Source organism: Cervus canadensis, chromosome 21, assembly GCF_019320065.1.
Source record: "Cervus canadensis isolate Bull #8, Minnesota chromosome 21, ASM1932006v1, whole genome shotgun sequence".
NCBI lineage: Eukaryota > Metazoa > Chordata > Mammalia > Artiodactyla > Cervidae > Cervus > Cervus canadensis.
This window is the reverse complement of record NC_057406.1, coordinates 24,857,651-24,881,879: the sequence shown is the minus strand read 5'-3', so window position 1 is coordinate 24,881,879 and position 24,229 is coordinate 24,857,651. Positions and strand designations below refer to the sequence as shown.

Genomic DNA, 24,229 nt, shown 5'->3' with positions numbered 1-24,229 from the left:
TTTATCTTTGCTTAAAATTCACCCACATCAGTAACACACTAACACACACACTTAACTTGGCAAATAAATAAAATATACTAATCACTAGACCAAATATTCCTGAAAAGCAGGGACTGGGTCTTTTTTAGTCCTAATACCCAGCACTTTGTTTGTACTTACTAAATGTTTTTCGAAGTAAACTGAGAAAATATTAAAACATGTACAAAAAAAATGGCCAAGTAATAAAAAAAAAAATTGTAAACTAAAACAATTATTTTTTTTTTAATCTACGAAGTGATTAAAGCTAAGCAAAAAGTAGCATTCAATGATGATTTGAATTTGTTGAAGCAGCCATTTTTAGCCAGTTGGAGGAGGTACAATTAATGAAATGCTAATACATGACATTGTGTGGATGGATAGAAATAAGAAAGTAGGAAGGAGTACAATTTAATGTCGTAGAAAAAGGAGAATGCTTTGCACAAGCAGTGATATATCTAAAGTGAGGGAGTATTCAGTCTTTAAAATGAGATTGATAGAGTTTTAGGCAATTTGGGATGATACACACAGCAAAATATTCAGTGAAAAATCAGAATGTAAAATTATGATATGTGTATAGAGCATATGAGTACAATCATGTGAACATTATACTTGACTAAGGCCGAGATGTTGTTATTGCTGATGTTCAGTTGCTAATTCATGTCTGACTCTTTGTGACCCCATGGACTGCAGCATGCCAGGCTTCCCTGTCCTTCACTATCTCCCAGAGTTTGCTCAGATTCATCTTCATTGAGTCAGTGATGCTATCTAACCATCTCATCTTCTGCCACGCCCCTCTCCTTCTGCCTTTAAGCTTTCCAAATACCAAAAGTGACAGTAGCTATCTTTATCCCATTTCCTTTCCCTTATTTCCCAGACTTTCTCTCTAAGTAATACCATTAAAAATAATCTTTAAATAAGACCCAGTTAAAATATCCACAGGATTTTAAGAAGTCTGTTGTTTGACAGCTTCATGCAAATGATAAGGTTAAAGACTTTTAGACTTCCTTGGCTTTGACTCACATGTATTTTTTTAAAAATTGGGGGAAAATATATTCCCTTATTTTATGACAATATCACATCAGTAACTGAGCTTCCCTTTCTCATTATGACAAATCCCTCCATGGTCTCTGGTGTTGAGTTAAGCACAGGGCATTGATAAGGGCAGAGAGTGCCTGATTCTCAACCCATAATGAGGCAGTGGTGAACCTTTGTGTCAAAAATAAATAAGTAAATAAAGTAGTTAGGCCACAGGAAAAGTAAACAAAAGACTATTAACAGACACATATCTGAGAGTTCAGGAGAAATCTAAGCTGCCTATCAGGAGGCCTGAAGGCTCAAAGGAAGGTCCTACCTACCTGACCTCCAGAGAAAGCTTGTTAGAGGAAAATGAAAGAAAACCTTTGATAAAAACAGAGGAGAGCCCAGGGGAGGTGAAGGCCATCCACACTTTATAGTTTCAAAGCGCTTATCTTGATGGTATCGGTTCATCTGATGCATACTTTACAGCAAACAATGCGTTAACGTTGTCCCTTGCATTTTATAGATGAGAAATGGGAACTTCAAAAAACATTAAAAAAATTTTTTTTAACTTTTTAAAATGGGCTACAATCCATGGGGTCACAAAGAGTTGGACATGGCTGAACGACCGAGCACATAACTGATTTATGTGCACTAATTCGCTTCAGTTGTGTCCAACTCTTTGCGACCCCATGGACTGTAATCCACCAGGTTCCTCTGTTCATAGGAGTCTCCAGGCAAGAATACTGGAGTGGGTTGCCATTCCCTCCTCCAGGGGATCTTTCCATCGCTGGGATTGAACCCGAGACTCTTAAACATCTCCTGCATTGGCAGTTGGGTTCTTTACCACTAGCATCACCTGAGAAGCCCTAGTTGTGTTCATTTTGGATGTACAGGAAAGTTATTTAGTTACACATGCATCTGTGTCTTTTATTTTAGATTCTTTTTCTTATAGGTTTTTACAAAATGTTGAGCAGAGTTCCCTGTGCTATTCGCAGGGTTCTTGTTGGTTACGTATTTTATATATCTGTGTGTATCTGTTCATCGGAATGGGAGCTTTGAGAGGTGAAGTGAGTTGTGCGGTGGTCAAGCTGGGACTCAGGCCTCTCGCAGAGTCTGATCTGGCCACTCTCCTCTCTGCTCTCATGTAGGGACCCACACGGTGCCTCTGCTCAGGTGAGAAAGAGGACGAGGGTTCATCATGATACAGCCCATGCAGCAGGCACCTGAAACGTGCATCTGAGGACATGGTCAAATTAATCAGTGACTTCTGCTCTTTGTAGAGGGTTTGGAGTGAAGGGCCATCGAGAGGACCTGGAAAAATCAGAAACTAGCCTGGGAGGTAACCTGTACACGGCACTGTGGTTTCTGTATTTACATGGACTCAGCTGGAGAATTACTTTGGCTTCTTGAAAACCATTAGTGTCAAAGGAGTGCTTTGGGATGCTGAAGGAAAATAATTGTTTACTCAGCTCTTTTTATTTATTACCATCAGTAAACTAGGAGGCTGCAGAACTGTGGCGTGAATGAGCTCAAGGAGCATGTTAGGAAAAATCCTAACATTCAAGTTACAGGCTGAACCACAAAGAGCATAGGAATAAGGAAAAACAGAGGTAAATCAATGGACAAGATGTTCCAGACATGACTAACGACGAAGCTGACATAAATAAACAACTTGAACTAGAGAGGATCCCAGCAAAGTCCTGAGGGAACTTGAGAGTGGACTGGAACAGCTGGGAAAGATAAGTGACCCGTGGTGACCTCTGCCTCTTCTGCAGACCTTGAATTTTCCCACGTGAGTTCAGGGAAGGGATATCATTCTTAAAAAAGACCATCTTCCCTGGAGATGTCAACCTAAAATACTACCATAAACAAAGCAGCAATCAAAATTTGAGGAAAGAAAGTTAGGGAGGAAATTAGACTTTTTCTCAGCTTTGCAGAAAGGCACATGGTGGCAGCCCTTGTCTCAAGTCCACCCCTGAAGAAGGATAATGATGCTGGAAATCAGATGGAGGGTCTGCTATGTGAAGGTAGTTTTTAAAAAGGGATTAAGATTCTGTTGTTGGAAAGTTGAAAGCTAACAGGCTATAATCACAGTCTATAAAATTATAAAAGGTATAAATTAAGTCAATGGGGGCAGACAATTCATCAAATCCAAAATACTTAAAATAAGGAGTGGCCCTTTGAAGCTTGGGGATTAATACACATAATAGGGAGTTTTAATCACATAGTAGGATATGGATTTATGGAAGGGAAAACCAAAAATACAGACGGATTCATAAAGCAATGTCTAATTACTAGGTAGTTGGGCTTGTCTGGGAAACCAGGACATTTTTAAACTTATGATAACAAGGTGATGTTCATGTCCCCACAGCAGTAAATTAGAAGGCAGCCGGGCTGGGACGTGAGTGATCTCAAGGAGGACACTAATAGATGTCTTATTTCCTAATCATCCCTGAGCCATCTGAACGTGAATGAGTTACTGTTTCCAAAGTGCTATGATGTTGCTATAGCTCAGAAATAAACACATTGGAATGAATGGCTGTGCAGAACCTTGGCCAGATGGGAAAGGGCAAGGGGAGGGAGAAAACCGGAAGCATTGAGACAGGAGCCAGGACCGCAGGCTTTTGCGCTACACTGCCATCTAGTGGTGGTTGACGGGAAAAGCAGAGGGAAGAGGTGGGCAGGCTTTAATCCCTTGGGAAGTGAAATCAGCGGTCAGGCCAGGTTGCATTCTATCCCACAAGTGTTCCTCCCACACACACTCCTCGAGAAGGAGGATTATTATTGTTCGCCTGAAGCTAAGAAGTTGCGAGTACGGCTGGGTGACTAAGATTACCAAGAAGCTATTGTGCTCTGGTTTGGGGCGCACACAGGTGCACACCCACTGATGCTCCGAGGCTGTGATGCTGTGTGCGGGCACCGGGCGGGGCTGCCATTCCAGCCTGAGTGCATTTCAAAGGCTTCACGGGAGGGGAGGGCTTGGGAGAAGAGGAGGCCCCAGGAAGGGGGCAGTTAACACTGATGGCTATTTCTGGAGATGTGTTGTTACAATAAGGAATCCATTCATTTAGCTCAAGGAGACTGGCTATGTTGGTGGATGAAGGGTTGGAAATCCTTAAAATCATAAAGATTTTACCTCATCAGAAAGCACATGTGCAACACATATTATCCTCACAAGTGAACGGAGTCACACGAAGGGCAATCTAATGACAAACTTACAGAATTGAGTCTAGCATTTTAAATAGAAATTCAATCACACCAATTCCAAAGTCTCCACTTGGTGGCATTTCCCCAGATGGCTGTTACCCTCACTGAATTCTCGGTCTGTTCAAAGAGGTTTTATTCCATTATAGATACATCCATGTGCTCTGGCTTACTGGAGGGCATAGGACACCAATAAAAGTGTAGACACTATACACCGAATGGTTATCTGTTTCTTTTATACCTTGGAGCAGTTTGAATGTGCACAATAAGAAACTGGGAACAGCAAATGCAAAAAACATTTTGAGACAATGGTTTTGAAATATGAGATTGAATAGTGGGAAGTTTTTCAGTCAAGCCAAATTTAAAAATACCTATGATTCGGTTCCTACCTCGGTCTGTACCATAGACATCCGGTATGACCGCATTTCTGACACCAGCCCCAGGATGTCGACAAATTCATGATCCCGAATGTGCTGCAAGAGTCTGTCCAGGGCGATGAACGTTCCCGTCCGACCGACTCCAGCACTGAAAAAGAGGTTCCGATATCACGTCACTTATAGACTGCCCTTGTACACTGATTGAGGGGCTCCCCGGGGCTCTCCTGGTGGCTTAGAGGTTAAAGCGTCTGCCTGCAATGCGGGAGACCAGGGTTCCATCCCTGGGTCGGGAAGATTCCCCTGGCAAAGGAACTGGCAACCCACTCCAGTATTCTTGCCTGGAGAATCTCATGAACGGAGGAGCCTGGTGGGCTATAGTCCAGGGCGTCGCAAAGAGTGGACACAACTGAAGGACTTCAGTTTCACTTTCACTTTCTACACTGTTGGAAACAAATAAGTGATAAAATCCACCAAAACTATAGGTACCATCATTGAGAAAAGAGAAGACAAAATTGACAATATTTCCCAACTGATTTTTTTTTAAATTGTATTTATTGATTTTGGCTATAAACTGGGTCTTCATTGCTGCACCGGTATTTCTCTGGTTGTGGTGGCTACTCTCTAGTTGTGGTTTGACGGCTTCTCATTGTGGTGGCTTCTTCTGTTGCGGAGCAAGGGCTCCAAGGTACGCCAGCTTTAATGGTTGCAGTTCCCAGGCTCTAGAACACAGGCTTAGTAGTTGTGGCACATGGGCTTACTTGCTTGCCAACATATGGAATTTTCCTGGATCAGGGATCAAGCTCATGTCTCCTGCACTGGCAGGCAGATTCCCTACCACTGAGCCACCAGGGACGCCCTTATTTTTTAAAAACCCTTTATTTTATATTGGAGTACAGCCGATTAGCAATGTGATAGTTTCAGGGGCACAGCCATGGGACTCAGCCATACATATACATGTATCCATTCTCCTCCAAGCTCCCCTTCTCATTCAGTCTTCCACATAACATTGAGCACAGCTCCATGTGCTATACAGTAAGACCTTGTTGGTTATCCATTTAAAATATAGCAGTGTGTACTCTCGAGAGTCCCTTGGACTGCAAGGAGATCCAACCATCCATCCTAAAGGAGATCAGTCCTGGGTGTTCATTGGAAGGATTGATGCTGAAGCTGAAACTCGAATACTTTGGCCACCTCATGTGAAGAGTTGACTTATTGGAAAAGACCCTGACGCTGGGAGGGATTGGGGGCAGGAGGAGAAGGGGACGACAGAGGATGAGATGGCTGGATGGCATCACCGAGTCGATGGACATGAGTTTGGGTAGACTCTGGGAGTTGGTGATGGACAGGGAAGCCTGGTGTGCTGCGGTCCATGGGGTTGCAAAGAGTCAGACATGACAGAGTGACTAACTGAACATGCCCATCCCAAACTCCATAACTGTCTCTTGCCCTCATCCTTCCCTCTTGGCATCCATAATTTCTCTAAGTCTGTGAGTCTGTTTCTGTTTTGTAAGTAGTATCACATGACAGACTTTATATGAAGAATCTAAAAAGAAATGATGCAAGTGCACTTATTTACCTCCCTGATGTCTAAGTATGCAGTCGTGGTTGATGTGTCTCCTAATGTCAGTTTTATCACTGCTCCCTCCCTTAGACTGCTGTGGGTCTGCCTTAGCCATCTGTCACCCTCCTGCCCCTGGGCTCTCTATTCCTTAGGAAAGTGAGGATTCATATGGAACCTGCTGGAACCAGCAGGAACCAGCCCTCAAGAAGATGATGTTGTTGTTGTTTAGTCACTAAGTCGTGTCCAACTCTTTTGCAACCCCATGGACGGTAGCCCGCCAGGCTCCTCTGTCCATGGGATTTCCCAGATAAGAATACTGAAGTAGGTGGCCATTTCTTCCTCCAGAACATCTTCCTGACCCGGGGATTGAACCCATGTGTCCTGCTTGGGCAGGTGGGTTCTTTACCACTGAGCCCCCAGGGAAGCCCAAGAAGCTGATACATGTAAACAATTCCAGCCTTCTGAGGAGCCTCAGAGTTAAGTCCTCCTGCCCAGCTTTAAAGTCTAGCTGAGATGCCCACACTCTACTCTAGTGCTGGGGCCATTCAGCCCTAGGTCAAGTTTACCATCTCAGACCTTCCTTAGAGCGCGTCTGCCCTGCTAGTGGGTGCTGGTCCGCTGCGGTCGCCCAGGGATCTTTGAGGTAATTGCCTCAAAATCAGATTTAATATTTGGATCCAGTATCTTTCAGTCCCCAAGTCCCAGGACTCCAAGTATAGAGGGAAGTGGAGTGATTCAGGCCAACCAGCTCATCACCACAGTCCCCAGTGGCACAGATAAACCCAGCTCTCCTTTCCTCCCAATCACTCACGGACTGAAGTGCCAGCTGACTCTGAACTCTGAATTATGAGGAAATGCGAGAAAAAGAAAGGGCTTCCCTGGTGGCTCAGATGGTAAATAATCCGCCTGCCAAGGCAGGAGATGCAGGCTTGATCCTTGGGTCAGCAAGATCCCCCTGCTAAGGAAATGGCAACCCACTCCAGTATTCTTGCCGGGAAATCCCATGGATAGAGGAGCCTGGTGGGCTACAGTCCATGAGGGTCACAAAGAGTTGGACATGACTCACAGCACATGCACACAGGAGAAAAAGGAAATAAACAGCAATGAAAAGCAATCTACTTGTGAGATTTGCTGGGAGAGAAATCCCACATGAAAAACCACAAGTTCAGAGCCCTGATTTGCTTTTTCTACTGGGCAACTCTTCTCTCTTATCTTCTCACGTAAAATGTTTCTGGGCCTGGGTGAACACTCATGAAGCCACATCCAGAACTGTACCTGCTCCCTGCATGAAAGGAGGCCACGTGTTTGACCTCAGGGTTGAGCAGCTTTATTTTCTGCTCTTGGAAGGAAGCATTTTGAGACCAGGTAACCTCATCCAGTGAAGCAAAGCGTTTTGGCCTGGGAATGACTGACAGCAAGTGTAGCCTCTCTAGTCAGAAACTTGGTAGCTTATGAAGCATTTTTCTTTCCAAGGAGAGACACACCTACCCCCTGCACAACCCTACCCCTACCCCCCACCCACCCCTACACACACACACACACACACACACACACACACACACACACACACACAGAGTCAGCCATTCTAGCTCACAAAACTCAAAGTGCTAGACCCAGGCTTATTGGCTGCCAACGCCTCCTCTGACTTCTTTGTCTCACTGCTACCTCTGATAAACAATGTTGTTGTTGTTTAGTCACTAAGTCATGTCCGATTCTTTTGTGACCCCATGAACTACAGCCCGCCAGGCTCCTCTGTCCATGGAATTTTCCAGGCAAGCATACCGGAGTGGGTTGTCATCTCCTTCTCCAGGGTCTCTTCCCAACTCAGGGATCAGATTTGTGTCTCCTGCATTGGCAGGTGGGTTCTTTACTGCTGAACCACCTGGGAAGCCCTAAGATAGCCATATGATATGTAAATCATGTATTTAGTAAGACTTCGTTCATCATAATTTTTAAAATTTTTTAAAATTATCGTTTTAATTGGAGGATAATTACAATATGGTGATGGTTTTAGCCATACATCAACATGAACCAGCCACAGGTATACATGTGTCCCCCGCCATCCTGAATGCCCCACCCACCTCCCTCTCCACCATCTAAATTTTTAAAAATCATAACTCATTGACCAGTTAATCCAATCTGATCAGAGGTTCATGGCATGATGGGCAATCCCCTCCACGACTTCCAGCAGCCAGCACCTCTGCGGTTACCTGCAGTGCACGGTCACGGGGCCTCTGCTCTTTGTAGCCTGCTGTCGGACCTTGTGTACAAACTGCAGGATGCTTTCCGCAGCGTTGGCTGTGGGCACCCCGTGATCGGGCCACGCGGTGTAGTTAAAATGGGTCACATCCTGCATCTCGTCAGCCTTTGGGAGAAAAACAAGCGTTAATCTCTCCGTCCACCGTCAGGATGGCTCAGGCCTCCGCGGCAGCTCTTGAGTGATGGGAAGGCTGCATTCCACTCCCGGTCAGCACACCTCCCCTTCTAGCTCTCAGCATTGTGTCCGGCACAAAGCAGGCCCTGAGAAAAACAAATACTAATTGTATAAAGCTTCAAACAGTAGGATAAATAGGCTAATCCATGCCTGGGTTGTGATAAGAGCCTAAGCAGATCAGGGCTTGCATCCTCGTTCTGCCATTCAGAAGTTACATCAGTTCGGGGCAATGAATTAAACACTGGAAGATGCGGTTGGCGGCCAGCTTGGGTTCGCTTGGCCAGGTGATCCATTCTGTCTCCCTGGTGCTGCTAGTAGCATCTGGCTGCAGCCCCATCGCTCAGAGATGTCTCCCACTAAAGGGAGCTGCCTGCTGGAAAGTGCCGAAGAGATCAGGTTCCCAGGCTGAGGGCAGACCACAGTGATTGACTGATGGATGTTGTTATTATTCAGTCACTAAGTCTGACTCCATGGACCACAGCACGCCATGCTCTCTTGTTCTTTACTCTCTCCTGGAGTTTGCTCAAACTCATGTCCATTGACTCAATGATACTATCCAACCATCTCATCCTCTGCCGCCCCCTTTTCCTTTTGTGGTTAAGTAAGTAAGTAAGTGTTAGTCGCTCAGTCGTGCCCAACTCTTAGAGACCCCATGGTCTGCAGCCCACCAGGAGCCTCTGTCCATGAGATTTTCCAGGCAAGGATACTGGAGTGGGTCACCACTTCATTCTCCAGGGGATCTTCCCAACCCAGGGATCGAACCCGGGTCTCCTACACTGCAGGCCGATTTTTTACCGACTGAGCTACAAGGGAAGCCCCTTTGTGATGGATACCAGGGAGCAAAATGTCAGGCTAGGACAACTCTCCTGTCCTCTCCTGCTTCCCTTTTCTTGTACGGATTTTACCCAATACTTCACTTTCAAAAAACCCCATGTGTGACAATCCCTGTCTTGGGTTCTGATACTAGGGGACCTAACACAAGATGCACTCACTGAACACCAGTGTTCTCTTACTTGAAGAGGGTCTCATGATGCTTTTAACAAGGGTTGTTGTGCGAATTAAGTGTGAGTGTGTCTGTGAAGGGTGGTTTCTGTTAGATAGTCTCATCACTGCTGCTACTGCTAAGTCACTTCAGTCGTGTCTGACTCTGTGCGACCCCATAGACGGCAGCCCATCAGGCTCCCCCGTCACTGGGATTCTCCAGGCAAGAACACTGGAGTGGGGTGCCATTTCCTTCTCCAATGCATGAAAGTGAAAAGTGAAAGTGAAGTTGCTCAGTTGTGTCCAACTCTCAGTAACCCCATGCACTGCAGCCCACCAGGCTCCTCCGTCCATGGGATTTTCCAGGCAAGAGGACTGGATGGGGTGCCATTGCCTTCTCCAGTCTCATCGCTACTGCTACTAATTACTACCACTTGTTCTCATCCAGCTCAGTGCATTTCTTTTCTTAAAACTGTTATTATTTTTAAACATTCTCCTTTTATTTATTTATTTTTTTGGCCAAGCTGGGCAGCATGCAGGATCTTAGTTCCCCGGCCAGGTCTCGAACCTGTGCCCCCTGCGGTGGAAGCACAGAGTCTTAACCGCTGGATCACCAGGGAAGTCCCCAGCATAGTGCATTTCAGTGAGTGGTTCTGGGGATCCCAATAAGTGGATATTTTCTATATCTTCCTATTCATATGAACCCATACACCAAATATATTATTATTCTCTCTGACCTGAGTAAATAATAACTAAGATATATGTCCTTCAAGAATTACTTGCTTTAGCCCCTACTACCTTATAAGCATAAAGTTTTATTCTGCTCTTGTTATCAACTACCAGAAATATTCCAAATCCAAGCTTCACAAAGATCTAATGCATCCTTCATCTCCCAAACTTGCTAAGACTCTTGAATCCATTCAGGAGATGGAATATTATATTGTAATTTGGGAGAATTTGTCTGGATACAAAGTTTAGGTTTTCAGGTATTAAAGAGAAATGAATTTCAAAGAGTCTGTGGTCTTGGGTGAGGTAAAATTATAAAAATAAATAAGAATAAATAAAATATAACATTTGTGTATATATATGTGTGTGTGTATATATATATATATCTCAGCACTTCAACTAGACCCACTGTCTCCTTGGCCTAAGGCCACACATTCCCAGCCACATTCAATGCCTCCTTCTCTGCACAGGTTCAAGGACTTTGTCTTGGATACATGAAGCATGAAATCTGCAAAGACGCTAGCCAGCTTTACCGCTGTCTTCAGAAAGTACGGCAAGAAAGTAACTCAAGCAGAATAAATTGTGCAGAATGAATTACTCAACACCAGGAGGATTTAAGAATACTTCATCACCACATAGCTGTGGTTGCCCAAAAAAGTTCATGAAAATGCTCTTTTCAAATGAGGATCACAGGCTGAGCACAAGACCTGTACACTGTAGGATATACATGCATATATATGAATATATACAATCTTATATCTGTATCTTTATGTATATAGAATATATATAAAATCTCCTCTGGTTGATCTGACAAGGTATCCAGCGAAAATATGCAAGTGGTTCAAAAATAGGAATTCTTTAACTTGTCGTCCGTCTCTCTGCAGCTGCAAGGCAGAGGTCTTTGCGTCAGATGGGTGATTCCTGTTAGCTGAATAGCAAGGCACACGTCAATGGGAACAAACCAGTTTTTGCTGGTTTTTGGTTTCCAATTATTATTCAGTTCATGCCAAGTTTCAAGTACTGGAAAGTGATAAATTGTGTGTTATGGTCATTTTCCTCCTTTCTTACTAAATGAGAAAACCTTACTGGTTACATCTTAGCTATTCCAAAATGTCTCTGGTTTTCTCATTTAGGTAATTTTATCTGGTTTTACTCTGAAAGATTCCATATAGAAATATGGAGGAGATAAAGAAGTGTATAATCCAAAAATGAAAAAAAAAGTAAGAAAAAAATCTATTCGTCAGCAATAGCATGACAGTCTTTAGTTTTAGCATTCATTGCAGGAGCTTAAAACTTAGATTCTGTATATTTATGGCCCAAAGGGGGCACTCTGGGACCAGATGCTTGTGACTATAAAAATATTTCCAGAAAACTCTGTCATTAAACATTTTATTCGTCTGCTTGAAGCCCTTCACACGTTTGTCATTGAAAGGTCATCATTTAAGATCAAGGACAAGAAGTATAATATGAATCATACCGTACTTGATGTCACTCTTGGGAACATACCCTACGTTTGCTTTGCAATTTTTTTCTCCTATATGCAAAACCTAGGGAAAGATTTATTCTATTAAAATCTATTCTATATTTGTCTAGTAGTTTGCCCTGCTTTCTGGTTGACATAGCCAAGACAGAAAGCAGAGTTCAAATAAAATTCCTCTTGTTAAATATTTTCTCTGGTGGTTAAATCTGTTGATGTTTTCTTCATACTCTCTTATTTTTGAAAACATCCATTCACTGATTTTTTTTTTCATTTCACAAGATTATTAAGTGGCTAACCATTTGGATTAAAAAGATTATTATTTTTTAAGATTTTTTTTGATGTGGACAATTTTTAAAGTCTTCATTGAATTTGCTACAATATTGCTTCTGTTCTATGCTTTGTTTTTTTTTTTGGCCAGGAAGCATGTGGGATCTTAGTTCCCTGACCAGGGATGAAACACACACCCTGGGCATTGGATGGTAAAGTCCTAACCACTAGATCACCAGTGAAGTCCCTACAAGGATTATCAAAACAGGATGCTTGTATATGAAACTCATAGCACATGGAGGAGGCAGACACGAAATCAGAGAATTGTGACCACTTATAGGGCACTGTGATGAAATACACACGGGATTAGAGCAGGGGAGGAAAGGGAGAAGGGTCTCTTGAGACTAGGGAAGGCTTGATAAAGAGATGACGTTTAAGCTGACACTCTGAGTAGGGATGTCCTTAGAGAACGGGAGGAGATGAGCATTCCAAAGAGATGGAACAGCATGGAGCAGTTACTCTGGAATCTGCCTACATTCTTAATGCAGCAAAAGCCATTGTTACCTGCTAGCAGTTAAGAAGGGATTTGTATCTTGTAAATGTCAATAAATGGTGAGTCCTTGAGGGCTTATGTTATATTGAAACGAACAACCATTGTTTCCATTGTCTATGTTAAACAGTCAGCAAGCATTTTCTACAAAGGGCAGATAGATATTTTAGATTCTGTGGATCATAGAGTCAGTCTCTGCTGCAACTATTCAAGCCTGATGTAGGACAGAAATAGTCAAAGAAAATCAGTAAACAAGTTTGTGGCTATGTTTCAATAAAATGTTACTTATGGACACTGGTATTGAATTATATAATTTCCATATAATGTTTCTTGTGAAATAGTATTCTTCCTTCAATTTTTTCCAACTTTTAAAAAGTAAAACTCATTCATAGTGCCAAGGCTTCACAAAGCAGGCTCTTTTTGTTCATCCCCTGATCCATACTGTGAGGAAGGGTTGTTTCTAAGCAGAGAATCAAGTTTTAATGAGGGAATGTCCTATTGTTCATCTTCAGCAGAGAGCACACTCCGCTGGAGAACTCGGTACTAGTAAAACTTCCCTCCTACTTTTAGGACTGCTCTCTGTGAAGGAGCCACAGAGAAGGAACCAGGGTGATTGCGATTGACGCCAGCACCTAGCCTGGTACACCAACTTTCAGCTTGAGCTCAAAAGTCTACCTTCAGGAAAAATAGACTTTTCTGACATCCTAACCACCAGGAATCAACAGCATTTCAAAAGAGCCATGAAACCAGGATTAATAAGGTCCAGAAGTACCTTTGAAATAATAAAAACAAAACTACAACAAAATAAGAAACAAAGCAGAACAAAACCCAAACCACTACCTCTAAGACTACATTTTAATTTATAATGTAAGTATACCCTTTTTTGTATATCCTCCTTATATTCATACACAGTCAGTATAAGTAGTGGCAATACTTCTTTCCTTAGTCATGCTTGGTGAGCCAAGGGTCACCGTGTCTTCTATTACCCTGGGTGAATCTGAGACGGAACAGTGCAGCCTTCTGATTCCATGTCCTCCAGCTGTCTAGACCAAGCATTTTATCCACATCACCCTCCGGGAAACAAGCACATTGATTGTGGCATCTTTCTCTTGGAGGAATTAGTGTTGCCAAGTCTAAAGCGCTCATAGTCTCCCACGAAGGAGGGTGGGTTTCTTGACCCTGGGGATTTCCTCGGCATGGGGACGGCCCCTGAAGCCCTGCTCCGTGACTTACGTAGTTGATTCGGAAGTGTCTACAGGCCCAGTCGTCCTGCTCTTCCTCCGACATCATCTCCACCGTGATGTCACCATAAGCTATGGGCTCTTCTGTGAATGGCCAGTAATGATCACATTTCACCTGAAGGGACAATAGCATAACCTTTTAAGACCAACAGGCTGGGGAAGAAACAGTCAGTGATCATTTAGAGAAAGCAAATGACTCGCCTCTGAAGAATCGTATGGGATTACTGTGAGGATAAAGAATGAAGCAAGGGGAACATACACTTATGTAACATTTTCTCCTTTTTTTCCATCAAAGGGGCTGTCATAGTAACTAACTGCATAAACCCCTATGATTTTAAACATTTTTCTTTGGAAGCCTATAAAATTACACCCACACCTGGAGGATAACTGCTTTAGAATATGGTATCAGCTTTAGCCATAAAGCAACGTGAATCAGTCACAGGTACACACATGTCCCCTCCCTTCTAAGCCTCCCTTCCCCCGCCCCCCACAGTGAGCACACTCCCTAGCAGTGGCTGGTGCAGGTTTTACTGCTAGGTGGGACAGAAATTTTTACTTTCAAAGGATTGAAAGTACTCACCCTCCTCTTCTCATTACACTGAGTGAGCATGACAATAATCTGGGACTTCTGTTGCAGGACCATCTTCCAGAAGTCGTTTCTGGTTTCAGGCAGTGGCCCCTGAGTGGCAATGTACTCCTGGGGTGAATTGTATCCCTGGAAGACAAAGACAAAATTGTCACTTAAGGAGCTAAAGTGAAAGTCAGTCAGTCATGTTCAACTCTTCGCAACCTCAAGGACTGTAGCCAACCAGGCTCCTCTGTTCGTGGAATTCTCTGGGCAAGAATACTGGAGTGGGTAGCCATTCCCTTCTCCAGGGTATCTTCCCAACACAGGGATCAAACCAAGGTCTCCTGCATTGCAGGCAGATTCTTTACCATCTGAACCACCAGGAAAGCCTTAAAATCAACACCAAATGCTGTTCCACACAAATGAAAAGAAACTGAGAATTAACTGGGGACAAACCTGGTGAAGGATCATGAACCTATATTATGTTTTCTCCTTTTTTTTCCATTAAAGAGACAGTCATAGTAACTAACTGCACAAATCCGTGTGATTTTAAACATTTTTCTTGGGAAACTATAAAGTCACACCCACACCTTTCTACAATAGCAACCAGGTGTCTATACAGACACATTTTAAAAGCACAGGTTGGCGCTGACACTGAAATGTAAGCATAGGGAAGTAGATCTTTAGTATAATTATCTACTTTCACTTTCACTAGTCCTTTTCAAAGATATTTGAATATTATTATTCTCTGGGCTTCCCCCCCCCACCCCGCCATTCTTTATTCTAAAGTGGAATAATGGAAACTGTTCTTTATAGTTGAACGGCTTGGTGAAGAATGACTCTCTATTGAACTGTTCAACTCATCTCTGCAGCCGTAATAGTCTTCCTCTGGCTGGGGTAGAATTTGGATGCTTGGTTTTGTTTGTTTGTTTGTTTTTGGAGGCCTGATTTAAGAATTTTTAATTATTATTATTATTTTTTTACTTACAGGAATGTAGTTGGCATTGATGTAGTCTGCACCTTCTTCTTCATTCATGGAGATCAGTCTCACTCGGCTAAAGTCATCTGTAAAGAATAACGAGAAAAATATTAAAAGTCACAGCAGAAGGGTGCAGTTACTATGAAGAATAGTATGGAGGGTCCTTAAAAACTAAACATAGAGTAACTATATGATCCAGCAATCCCATCCTGGGCATATATCTGGAAAAGATGAAAACTTTAATTTGAAAAGATGCATGCACCCTAATGTTCAGTGCAGCACTTCTAACAATAGCCAAGACATGTAAACAACCTGTCTGTCAACAGATGAATGGATAAAGAAGATGTGGTAAACATGCAAAATGGAATTTCACTCAGGCATAAAAAAAGTATGAAATAATTCAATTTATAGCAACTTAGATGGACTAGAGATGACCATACTAAATGAAGTAAGTCAGATGAAAAAAGACAAATATCATATATCACTTCTATGTAGAATCTAAAAAAAAAGATGCAAATGAACTTATTTATAACACAGAAATGGACTCACAGATATGGAAAATAAGTTTATAGTTACCAAAGGGGAAATGAGTGGGGGGGCGGGGAGATGGGGGATAAATTAGGAGTTTGGGATTAACAGATACAAACAAAAGAGAAAAAAAGAAAAACATTCAGAGTGTAATGAAGACTTGTCAAGACAATTCTGTACTCAGTATTTGTACCCCAAATCAAGTTAAATTTGTCAGTGGTAGGGTAGGTAGATAAAATTTATTTTGGCTTTATATTTTAGTCATATCTCAAGCTTAGTTTCTTGTTTAAATAAATATATAAGTATCTCCCAACCACTATTTCCTCCCTACCAGCCCTCCTGTTCTTAAGAGTGGTCTCTAGATTTTGCAGGGAATTGTGGAGAATATGTACAGGAGCTAAAATATCTGGTAGGTTGTTTGAAGGCTATCGAATGTAGCCTAAACCTAGGATTTCCATTTCACTCAAGTCTTCCCTGATAGCACAGTTGGTAAAGAATCTGCCTGTAATTCAGGGGACCCCAGTTCGATTCCTGGGTTGGGAAGATCCATTGGAGAAGGGATAGGCTACCTACTCCAGTATTCTTGGGCTTCTCTTGTGGCTCAGCTGGTAAAGAATCCACCCACAATGCGGGAGACCTGGGTTTGGTCCCTGGGTTGGGAAGATGCCCTGGAGAAGGGAAAGGCTACCCACTCCAGTATTCTGGCCTGGGGAATTCCACAGTCCATGGAGTAGCAAAGAGTCGGACGCGACTGAGCAACTTTCACTTTCACTTTCAGGGATATCCAGAGAATTCACTACCTCTGGGAAGCCTAGAGAAGAGAAGATGGTGTTGATGGGTTTTTTGTAAATGGACTTCAAATGAAGATAATACATCCTGAGATGCATACGGATGCAAAGTGTTAGGTGATAATATTGTGCTGTGCTGTCGCTTCAGCCTTGTCTGACTCTGTGCAACACTATGGACTGTGCAGCCTTCCAGGCTCCTCTGTCCATGGGACTCTCCAGGCAAGAATACTGGAGTGGGCTCTCATCCCCTCCTCCAGGGTATCTTCCTGACTCCGGGATCGAACCTGCAGCTCCTGAATTGCAGGCAGATTCTTTACCACTGAGCCACCAGGGAAGCTCATGACAATATTAATCCTACCTAATCTTGTAAAAAACCCACATGAAGGAGGCTTCTCTTTGTAAAGGTTTGCACTTGTCTCTTCTTTCCTAGCTCCCACTACATTGTAGCAGAGAGGAATGCTAAATCTATATTAGAATGTGTTTTAATGGTCCTATTAAGTATTTTGTGTTACTTTTTCTTTGAATGTTGGTTTTACTGCAAAATCCTAAGGAACAGAAGAACTTGCCAGAAGTAAGAAAGAAGCCTTTTTCACACCTTGCATTTCCTTTGTATTTGCCTCCTTCCACTGTCAATGAATTGACTGAAAATAGGTTATGAGCACAATTTATCTTATTCCTTATTTGGCTAAGATGTTTTGATCTCCAAAGGGTCAAAGGGTCAGTTTTTTCTGTTCAGATATAATTCATTTAAAAGCATGATAATTAAATCTTCCTACACACAACAAGATCTAATGATATCAAAGCACCAATGCGATCAATGCAGTTGCGGACATGGCCTTGAGGATACAGATCATTCCTGGCCTGGCTAGAGATTGGTGGAACTGATTCATCTGGCATGACAGCCCTTCAGCCTCTGGAAGACAAGAGCAGGATCAGCATTATTGACCGTCTTACATGGCAGGATGTTTGTGTAACGATTTTTACATCGGTTCAGTGGAAGGTCTGCAGCAAAGTGTGGAATATCCAGCCCAATCAACTTCAATTCCTGTAAATGACAGAGAAAAGATTTAAGATTCCATCAGAGGGATTATTTGATAGAAGTCATTTGCAAAGAATAAGAAGAAAAATATTAAAAGTTAGAGTGGAAAAGTATAGCCAGTATGTTGTACAGTGTAGAGTTTCCTTAAAAACTAAAAATAGAGTTACCACATGATCTAGCAATCCCACTCCTGTGGAACTGGATTATTGTTCACACTGGTTTGTTGCTCATGGTGGATTATTTTTCACTTCTGCCTCTAATAGAACTACCACAGTAATCACACCCCTTTGCCTTATGATGTTGCAGGGGCTTCCCTGGTGGCTCAGATGGCAGAGAATCTGTCTGCAATGCAGGGTACCCAGGTTTTATTCCTGGGTTTGGAATACCCCCTGGAAGAGGAAATGGCAACCCACTCCAGTATTCTTGCCTGGAGAATCCCATGGACAGAGGAGTCTGGTGGGTTATAGTCCATGGGGTCACAGAGAGCAGACACAACTGAGTGACTAACACCTTCACTTTTCTTTTGGCTCCCTTTTGAAACAGAGTGTACTTCTCCATTCTACTGCCATCACCCTGCTTTTGGCCAATGAAGTTGGGTGGAACTCACGTCCAATCTGAAGCTTTAAATGTGTTTGATCAGCTTGATTTGCTTGCCTGGGCTTCTGCCATATGGTGGAAAAGAATGTGTCCAGAGAAACCGCTGATTCCAGGAGGAGAAGACACATGGAACAGACCTGACCCTGACTCACAGCCTGAAGCAGAACCATCTCAGCTGTCCCCCAGCCCCATGAGTGAGAAAAATAAGTGTTGTAGGTCACCGAGATTTTGAGGTCATTTCTTATGTAGTTTTACTGCAATAGTGGCTAACTAATGTAATACATAAATACCTTGGATAGCTAAGTGACCCCTGAGAGAAGGTAAAAATTGTGTGTACACTCTCAGGGTGTGGAAGATTTGAAAACAGATACATTTCAGAGTTTTCAGGAGATACAAGGTAACTTGAAATTTATGCAGTTTGCAAAATATTTCCTATTCTATGAGAAAGAGAGAAAAAGTGAAGTTGCTCAGTCGTGTCTGACTCTTTGTGACCCCATGGACTGTAGCCCACCAGGCTCCTCCGTCCATGGGATTTTGCAGGCAAGAGTACTGGAGTGGGTTGCCATTTCCTTCTCTAGAGGACTTTCCCGACCCAGGGATCGAACCTGGGCCTCCTGCATTGCAGGCAGTCGCTTTACCATCTGAGCCACCAGGGAAGCCTATTGCATGAGAAATTGTAGGTATTTTTCCTATAAGCAATGAACTTTCAAGAAAGTATAATAAAGGAGAGAGTGAGGAACAAAAAGTATGGGACACTCTCCATGTTACAAGATATTGGATTGACAGTCACTAGAAGTCTGTCTGTTCTATGATCTGTTAGATCATAGAAAAAGCAAGAGAATTCCAGAAAAACATCTCCTTCTGCTTCACTGACTATGCTAAAGCCTTTAACTAGGTGGATCACAACAAACTGTGGAAAATTCTTAAAGAGATGGGAATACCAGAACACCTTACCTGCCTCCTGAGAAACCTGTATGTAGGTCAAGAAGAAACAGTTAGAACCAGACATGGAACAACAGACTGGTTCCAAATAAGGAAAGGAGTACATCAAGGCTGTATATTGTCAACCTGTTTATTTAACTTACATGCAGAGTACATCATGTGAAATGACAGGCTGGATGAAGCACAAGTTGTGATCAAGATTGACAGGAGAAATATCAATAACCTCATATATGCAGAAGACACCACCCTTATGGCAGAAAGCAAAGAGGAACTAAAGAGCCTCTTGATGAAAGTGAAAGAGGAGAGTGAAAAAGCTGGCTTAAAACTCAACATTCAGAAAACTAAGATCATGGCATCCAGTCCTATCACTTCATGGCAAATAGATGGAGAAACAATGGAAACAGTGACAGACTTTATTTTCTTGGGTTCCAAAATCACTGCAGATGGTTAACTGCAGCCATGAAATTAAAAGACTCTTGCTCCTTGGAAGAAAAACTATGATAAATCTAGACAGTGTATTAAAAAGCAGAGACATTTCTTTGCCAACAAAGGTCCTTATAGCCAAAGCTATGGTTTTCCCAGTAGTCATGTATGGATGTGACAGTTGGACCATAAAGAAGGCTAAGCTCCAAGGAATTGACGCTTTTGAACTGTGGTGTTGGAAAAGACTCTTGAGAGTCCCTTGGACAGCAAAGAGATCCAACCAGTTCATCCTAAAGGAAATTAATCCTGAGTATTCATTGGAAAGACTGATACTGAAGCTGAAGCTACAGTACTTTGGCCACCTAATGCGAAGAGCCGACTCACTAGAAAAGATCCTGATGCTGGGAAAGATGGAGGGCAGGAGGAGAAGGAGATGACAGAGGATGAGATGGTTCGATGGCATCACCAACTCAATGGATGTGAGTCTGAGCAAGCTCCAGGAGATGGTGAAGGTCAGGGAAGCCTGGAGTGCTGCAGTCCATGGGGTCACAAAGAGTCGGACACAACTTAGCAACTGAAAAACAACTGATAATGAAACTGCAAAATAAGGATGGAGCAGTAGTGGGTGGGTGAATCCTTCCATGAAAATAGGAACATTCAAACATTTCTTGTGTGTATCAGGACTATTATAAATTCTGTTATCAGAAACTGCATTGTTACAGCAATTTTTATATAAACAGACAACCAACATACCTCAGAAAGTCTACATTAATGGAAAAGGGGGTTTCCGAGCTGCTATGTTATGTGTGTGGAAGGAAACAAGGGGTTGGAGTCAGACTACCTGAATTTCTCCAGAGGCATCATTTATGCTGTGGTCTACAAGAATGGTGCTCCCTGGAGTTGTGCAGTGCATAACCAATGCAGCAGATCCCGTACAAATCTGAAGGCAATATTATGTAACCATATGTCTATGTAACCAACTACAAATGGGGTTACATACATAGTATGCATTTTTCTAAAAGACTATTAACTGAAGAAGTACAGACACCACTTGCTGGAAATTTTATTTACTTATATGGGATGCTGGGGCTTCCCCAGTGGCTCAGCGGTAAAGAATCTGCCTACAATGCAGGAGACACAGGAGACACAGGTTTAATCCCTGGATTGGGAAGACCCGCTGGAAGAGGCCATGACAACCCACCCCAGTATTCTAACCTGGAGAGTCACAAGGACAGAGGAGCCTGGCAGGCTACAGTCCATAGGGTCGCAAAGAGTGGACACAACTGAAGCGACTGAGCATGCATGGGATGCTACACTTCATGATTCCTCCCAATTATTACTTTAAAGAATCAGAAGCTGGAGGAATACTTTTCAGGGGAAGGAATTTTGGAGCGCCTTTGAAAGACTTTCGAGAGGAGCTGGAGACATTTGATCATGTTTTGAGAGACTGAACAGGAAAACTTTGTGTGTGTGTGGTGTGTGTGTGTGCGCTCCTTTAGTGTCTTGATTCAAGTGCTCATGCAAAGCAAATATTGTAGGCACCCATTTCTTGGGACTCCTGCTGCATCCACAAAGAAGTTCGTCAGTAGCTTAGTGTGTGTGCTAAATGAAACTGGAATGCAAGCTGTAGACAGCATGGATGAACTGACTTGATTATCCAGATTTCTCTCTTCCTTTGATTTTTTTTTATCACTTTTGGCTTTTCAGGCTCACAAAATGTCAAGCTCTTGGCCCAAGTCGAAGTCAGTCTCAAGACCAACAGTGCTGACTTTGATTTTCAATTTACACATTTGGATGTTTTTTCTATCTCAGTCAAAACCCTTGCTTGCCAAATGCCATCAAACAGAAGTTTGTCATTTTTCCTTTATAACTGTGTTTTTTTTCCATTTTAAAAAGGATTGTCAAAGACTGATTATATTGTTCTCGTAAGAACCAAAACTTATTTTTAGCAAACTTCAACCTAACCAGTGTTATTTTTAGGTTACCTCCTTTTGGCAGCTCTAAGCTGACTTAAATGATGCTTCCTTTGCTTAAAATATTTTGGAAACATACCTCTTTTGGGGAGTGTCTTTATAGATAAAACCGTCTATATTTTTATCTATTTTATTTAAATAAAGTTATATAAATAAACTTATCTATTTATGTAAATACCTGGCTTATTTTGGTGGAACACTTATAAAGTGTGTGTGCATGTATGCCCAGTCATGTCCAACTCTTTGTGACCCCATGGAGTCCGCCAGGCTCCTCTGTCCATGGGATTTTCCAGGCAAGAATGCTGGAGTGGATTGCCATTTCCTCTGCCAGGGGGTCTTCCTGACCCAGAGATCGAACCTGTGTCTCCTGCATTGGTTGGACTGATTCTTTACCACTGAGCCACCTGGGAAGCCCTTATAAACTGTAGGGTCTTGAAAAAGTAGGTTAACTAGTTCTCTCACTGTTTAATTCTCTGTGACCTGTTAGTTTAAGTATGTGTAAGCTAAGGTTAATAATTTTTCCATACCTCTCTGATATATGGTGACTATCAAATAGAATGATTAAGCTTAGTAAATATCAATGCAACGCTGATTGATCATGACTGTGAAATGCTTCTGCTAGGATTCTCTGTTTTGCTTTGTCTGGCTCCATTATTTCTCCCTCCCTTGCCATTTGTGCTAACTGTACAACTCTCTCCGATAAGCCCTCACTTTGAAGACAGACTGATCAACCACAGGAAAAGGCCTCCGGTATGAAAAGAAACTGTGGAAACAGATTGAGAGGGAGCACTAGAGCACATATGGAAGCTGACTAGCTGATAGAACTTTAATTGTGTGCTGCCTTTCTGCTATAAATGCCTTAAGTTGATAAGAGATGTTTAATTGGCTGAACACTGTAAATGTAAATTGCCAAAGTTAAATTGCAGCAAAGCAGGGAAGGCAAGGGTACACAAAATGCCTTGCAATCTTTTGTAATTTAGCCCGTCACCAAGTAGGAAAGTAAATACTAAGCTTCTAGCCCAGTAGCTTCGCGGTTATTTTCTTTCCAGCCAGATGGAAACTCCAGTGGCTTAAATCTTCATGAGCGTAAAGTATGAGGTGATAGCCTGAAACCCACACAAATCATTTTTGAATTTTCTTTTGCCAGTTTTGTTTCTAATATAATTTATCATTGTGGGTTTTTTCCTAGGTTACTCAGTCATCTATCGTGGACTAAATGTGATCCCTCCAAAGATATGTCCACATTGGAACCTTGTTAAGAAAGAGTCTTTGCAGTTGTAATTAAGAATCACAAGATAAGATCATTTTGTTATCTGGATGCGTTCTGAAGCTAATAATAAGTGTCCTTATAAAAGTCCCCAGGAGGGACTTTCCTGGCGGTCCAGTGGTTAAGACTGCAGGCTTCTAATGCAGTGTATGTGGGTTTAACCCCTGGTCGAAGAACTAAAGTCCCACATGCCATGCGGCACGATCAAGAAAAAAAAAAGATGGAGGCAATGTCTAACATTAAATAAAATAGAGTAAAATAAAACAAAATAAAATAAAACAGAATAAGATAAAGAGAGAAGAAGAGAGCCATATGAGGATGAAGGCATTGATAAAGGCATTGTAGCTATAGAGCTACAGGCCAAAGATGCCTGGGTCCACCAGAAGCTGAAAGAGACAAAAGAGATACTCCCCTTGAGCCTTCGGAGGGAGCATGGTCTTGCTAGCACTTTAATTTTAGACATCTGGCCTCTAGAACTGTGAGAAAGCACATTTCTGTTGTTTTAAGGAATCGAGATTACGGTAATTTGTTGTGGCAGCCCCCTAGAAAACTAGCAGAGTGACTGAAGGCAGTGGCGGTCTGTGTTGTGTTGGCCGTGTTTGAAGCATAGTCTTGAAAATCAGAGCAAACACATGCAGTGTATTTGTCAGGTGGGGTTGCCGTAAGAAAACACCACAGGCTGAGCAGCTGGAACAGAAATGCACTTGTCATAGTTCTGGAAGCTAAGATGTCCAAGAACATGGTACTGGCAAGGTAGGTTTTGGGGCTTCCCCGGTGGCTCAAATGACAAAGAACCTGTCTGCAGTGTGGAGTCCTGGGTTTGATTCCTGGGTCAGGAAGATCCCCTGGAGAAGGGAATGGCTACCCACTCCAGTGTTCTTACTGGAGAATCCCATAGACAGAGGAACCTCATGGGTTACATAGTCCATGAGGTTGCAAAGAGTCAGACACTACTGAAAACTAACACACACACACACATATATAGGTGTGTATGTATGTGTGTGTATATATGTATACATAATGTACAGTAAGTCTAACGGTAAGTGACTTAATATTTTCACTTTCACTTCAAAGTAGGTTTCATTGTGAGGCTTCCCTTCATTTGTAAGTGGCCACCATATTGGCTGTGTGCTCACATGATCTCTTGTTCGCGTGCACATAGAGGGCATTGGGAGGAAGAGAGAGCAAGGTCTCTGGTGTCTCTTCTTATTAATACAACGGAATTAATCCCATCATGAGGGCTCCACCCCCATGATCTTATCTAAC

At 42.6% G+C, this 24,229-nt stretch overlaps 1 protein-coding gene and 1 non-coding gene across 4 annotated transcripts in view; both read right to left on the bottom strand.

Annotated features, from left to right (window-relative positions):
• PTPRO (protein tyrosine phosphatase receptor type O) overlaps window positions 1-24,229 on the bottom strand; it is a 263,411-nt gene that overhangs the window by 6,677 nt on the left and 232,505 nt on the right. For all 3 annotated transcript variants that reach the window (XM_043440848.1, XM_043440849.1, XM_043440850.1), the window contains 6 exons: window positions 17,677-17,767; window positions 15,416-15,492; window positions 14,440-14,574; window positions 13,852-13,974; window positions 8,391-8,545; window positions 4,632-4,767 (listed from right to left, as the gene is read on the bottom strand). In XM_043440848.1, coding sequence (XP_043296783.1) covers window positions 4,632-4,767; window positions 8,391-8,545; window positions 13,852-13,974; window positions 14,440-14,574; window positions 15,416-15,492; window positions 17,677-17,767 — 717 coding nt within the window. The remainder of the gene's footprint in view (window positions 1-4,631; window positions 4,768-8,390; window positions 8,546-13,851; window positions 13,975-14,439; window positions 14,575-15,415; window positions 15,493-17,676; window positions 17,768-24,229) is intronic.
• On the bottom strand, window positions 18,943-19,014 carry TRNAC-GCA. Its single transcript has one exon. It is a non-coding gene; the product is annotated as a tRNA-Cys (tRNA).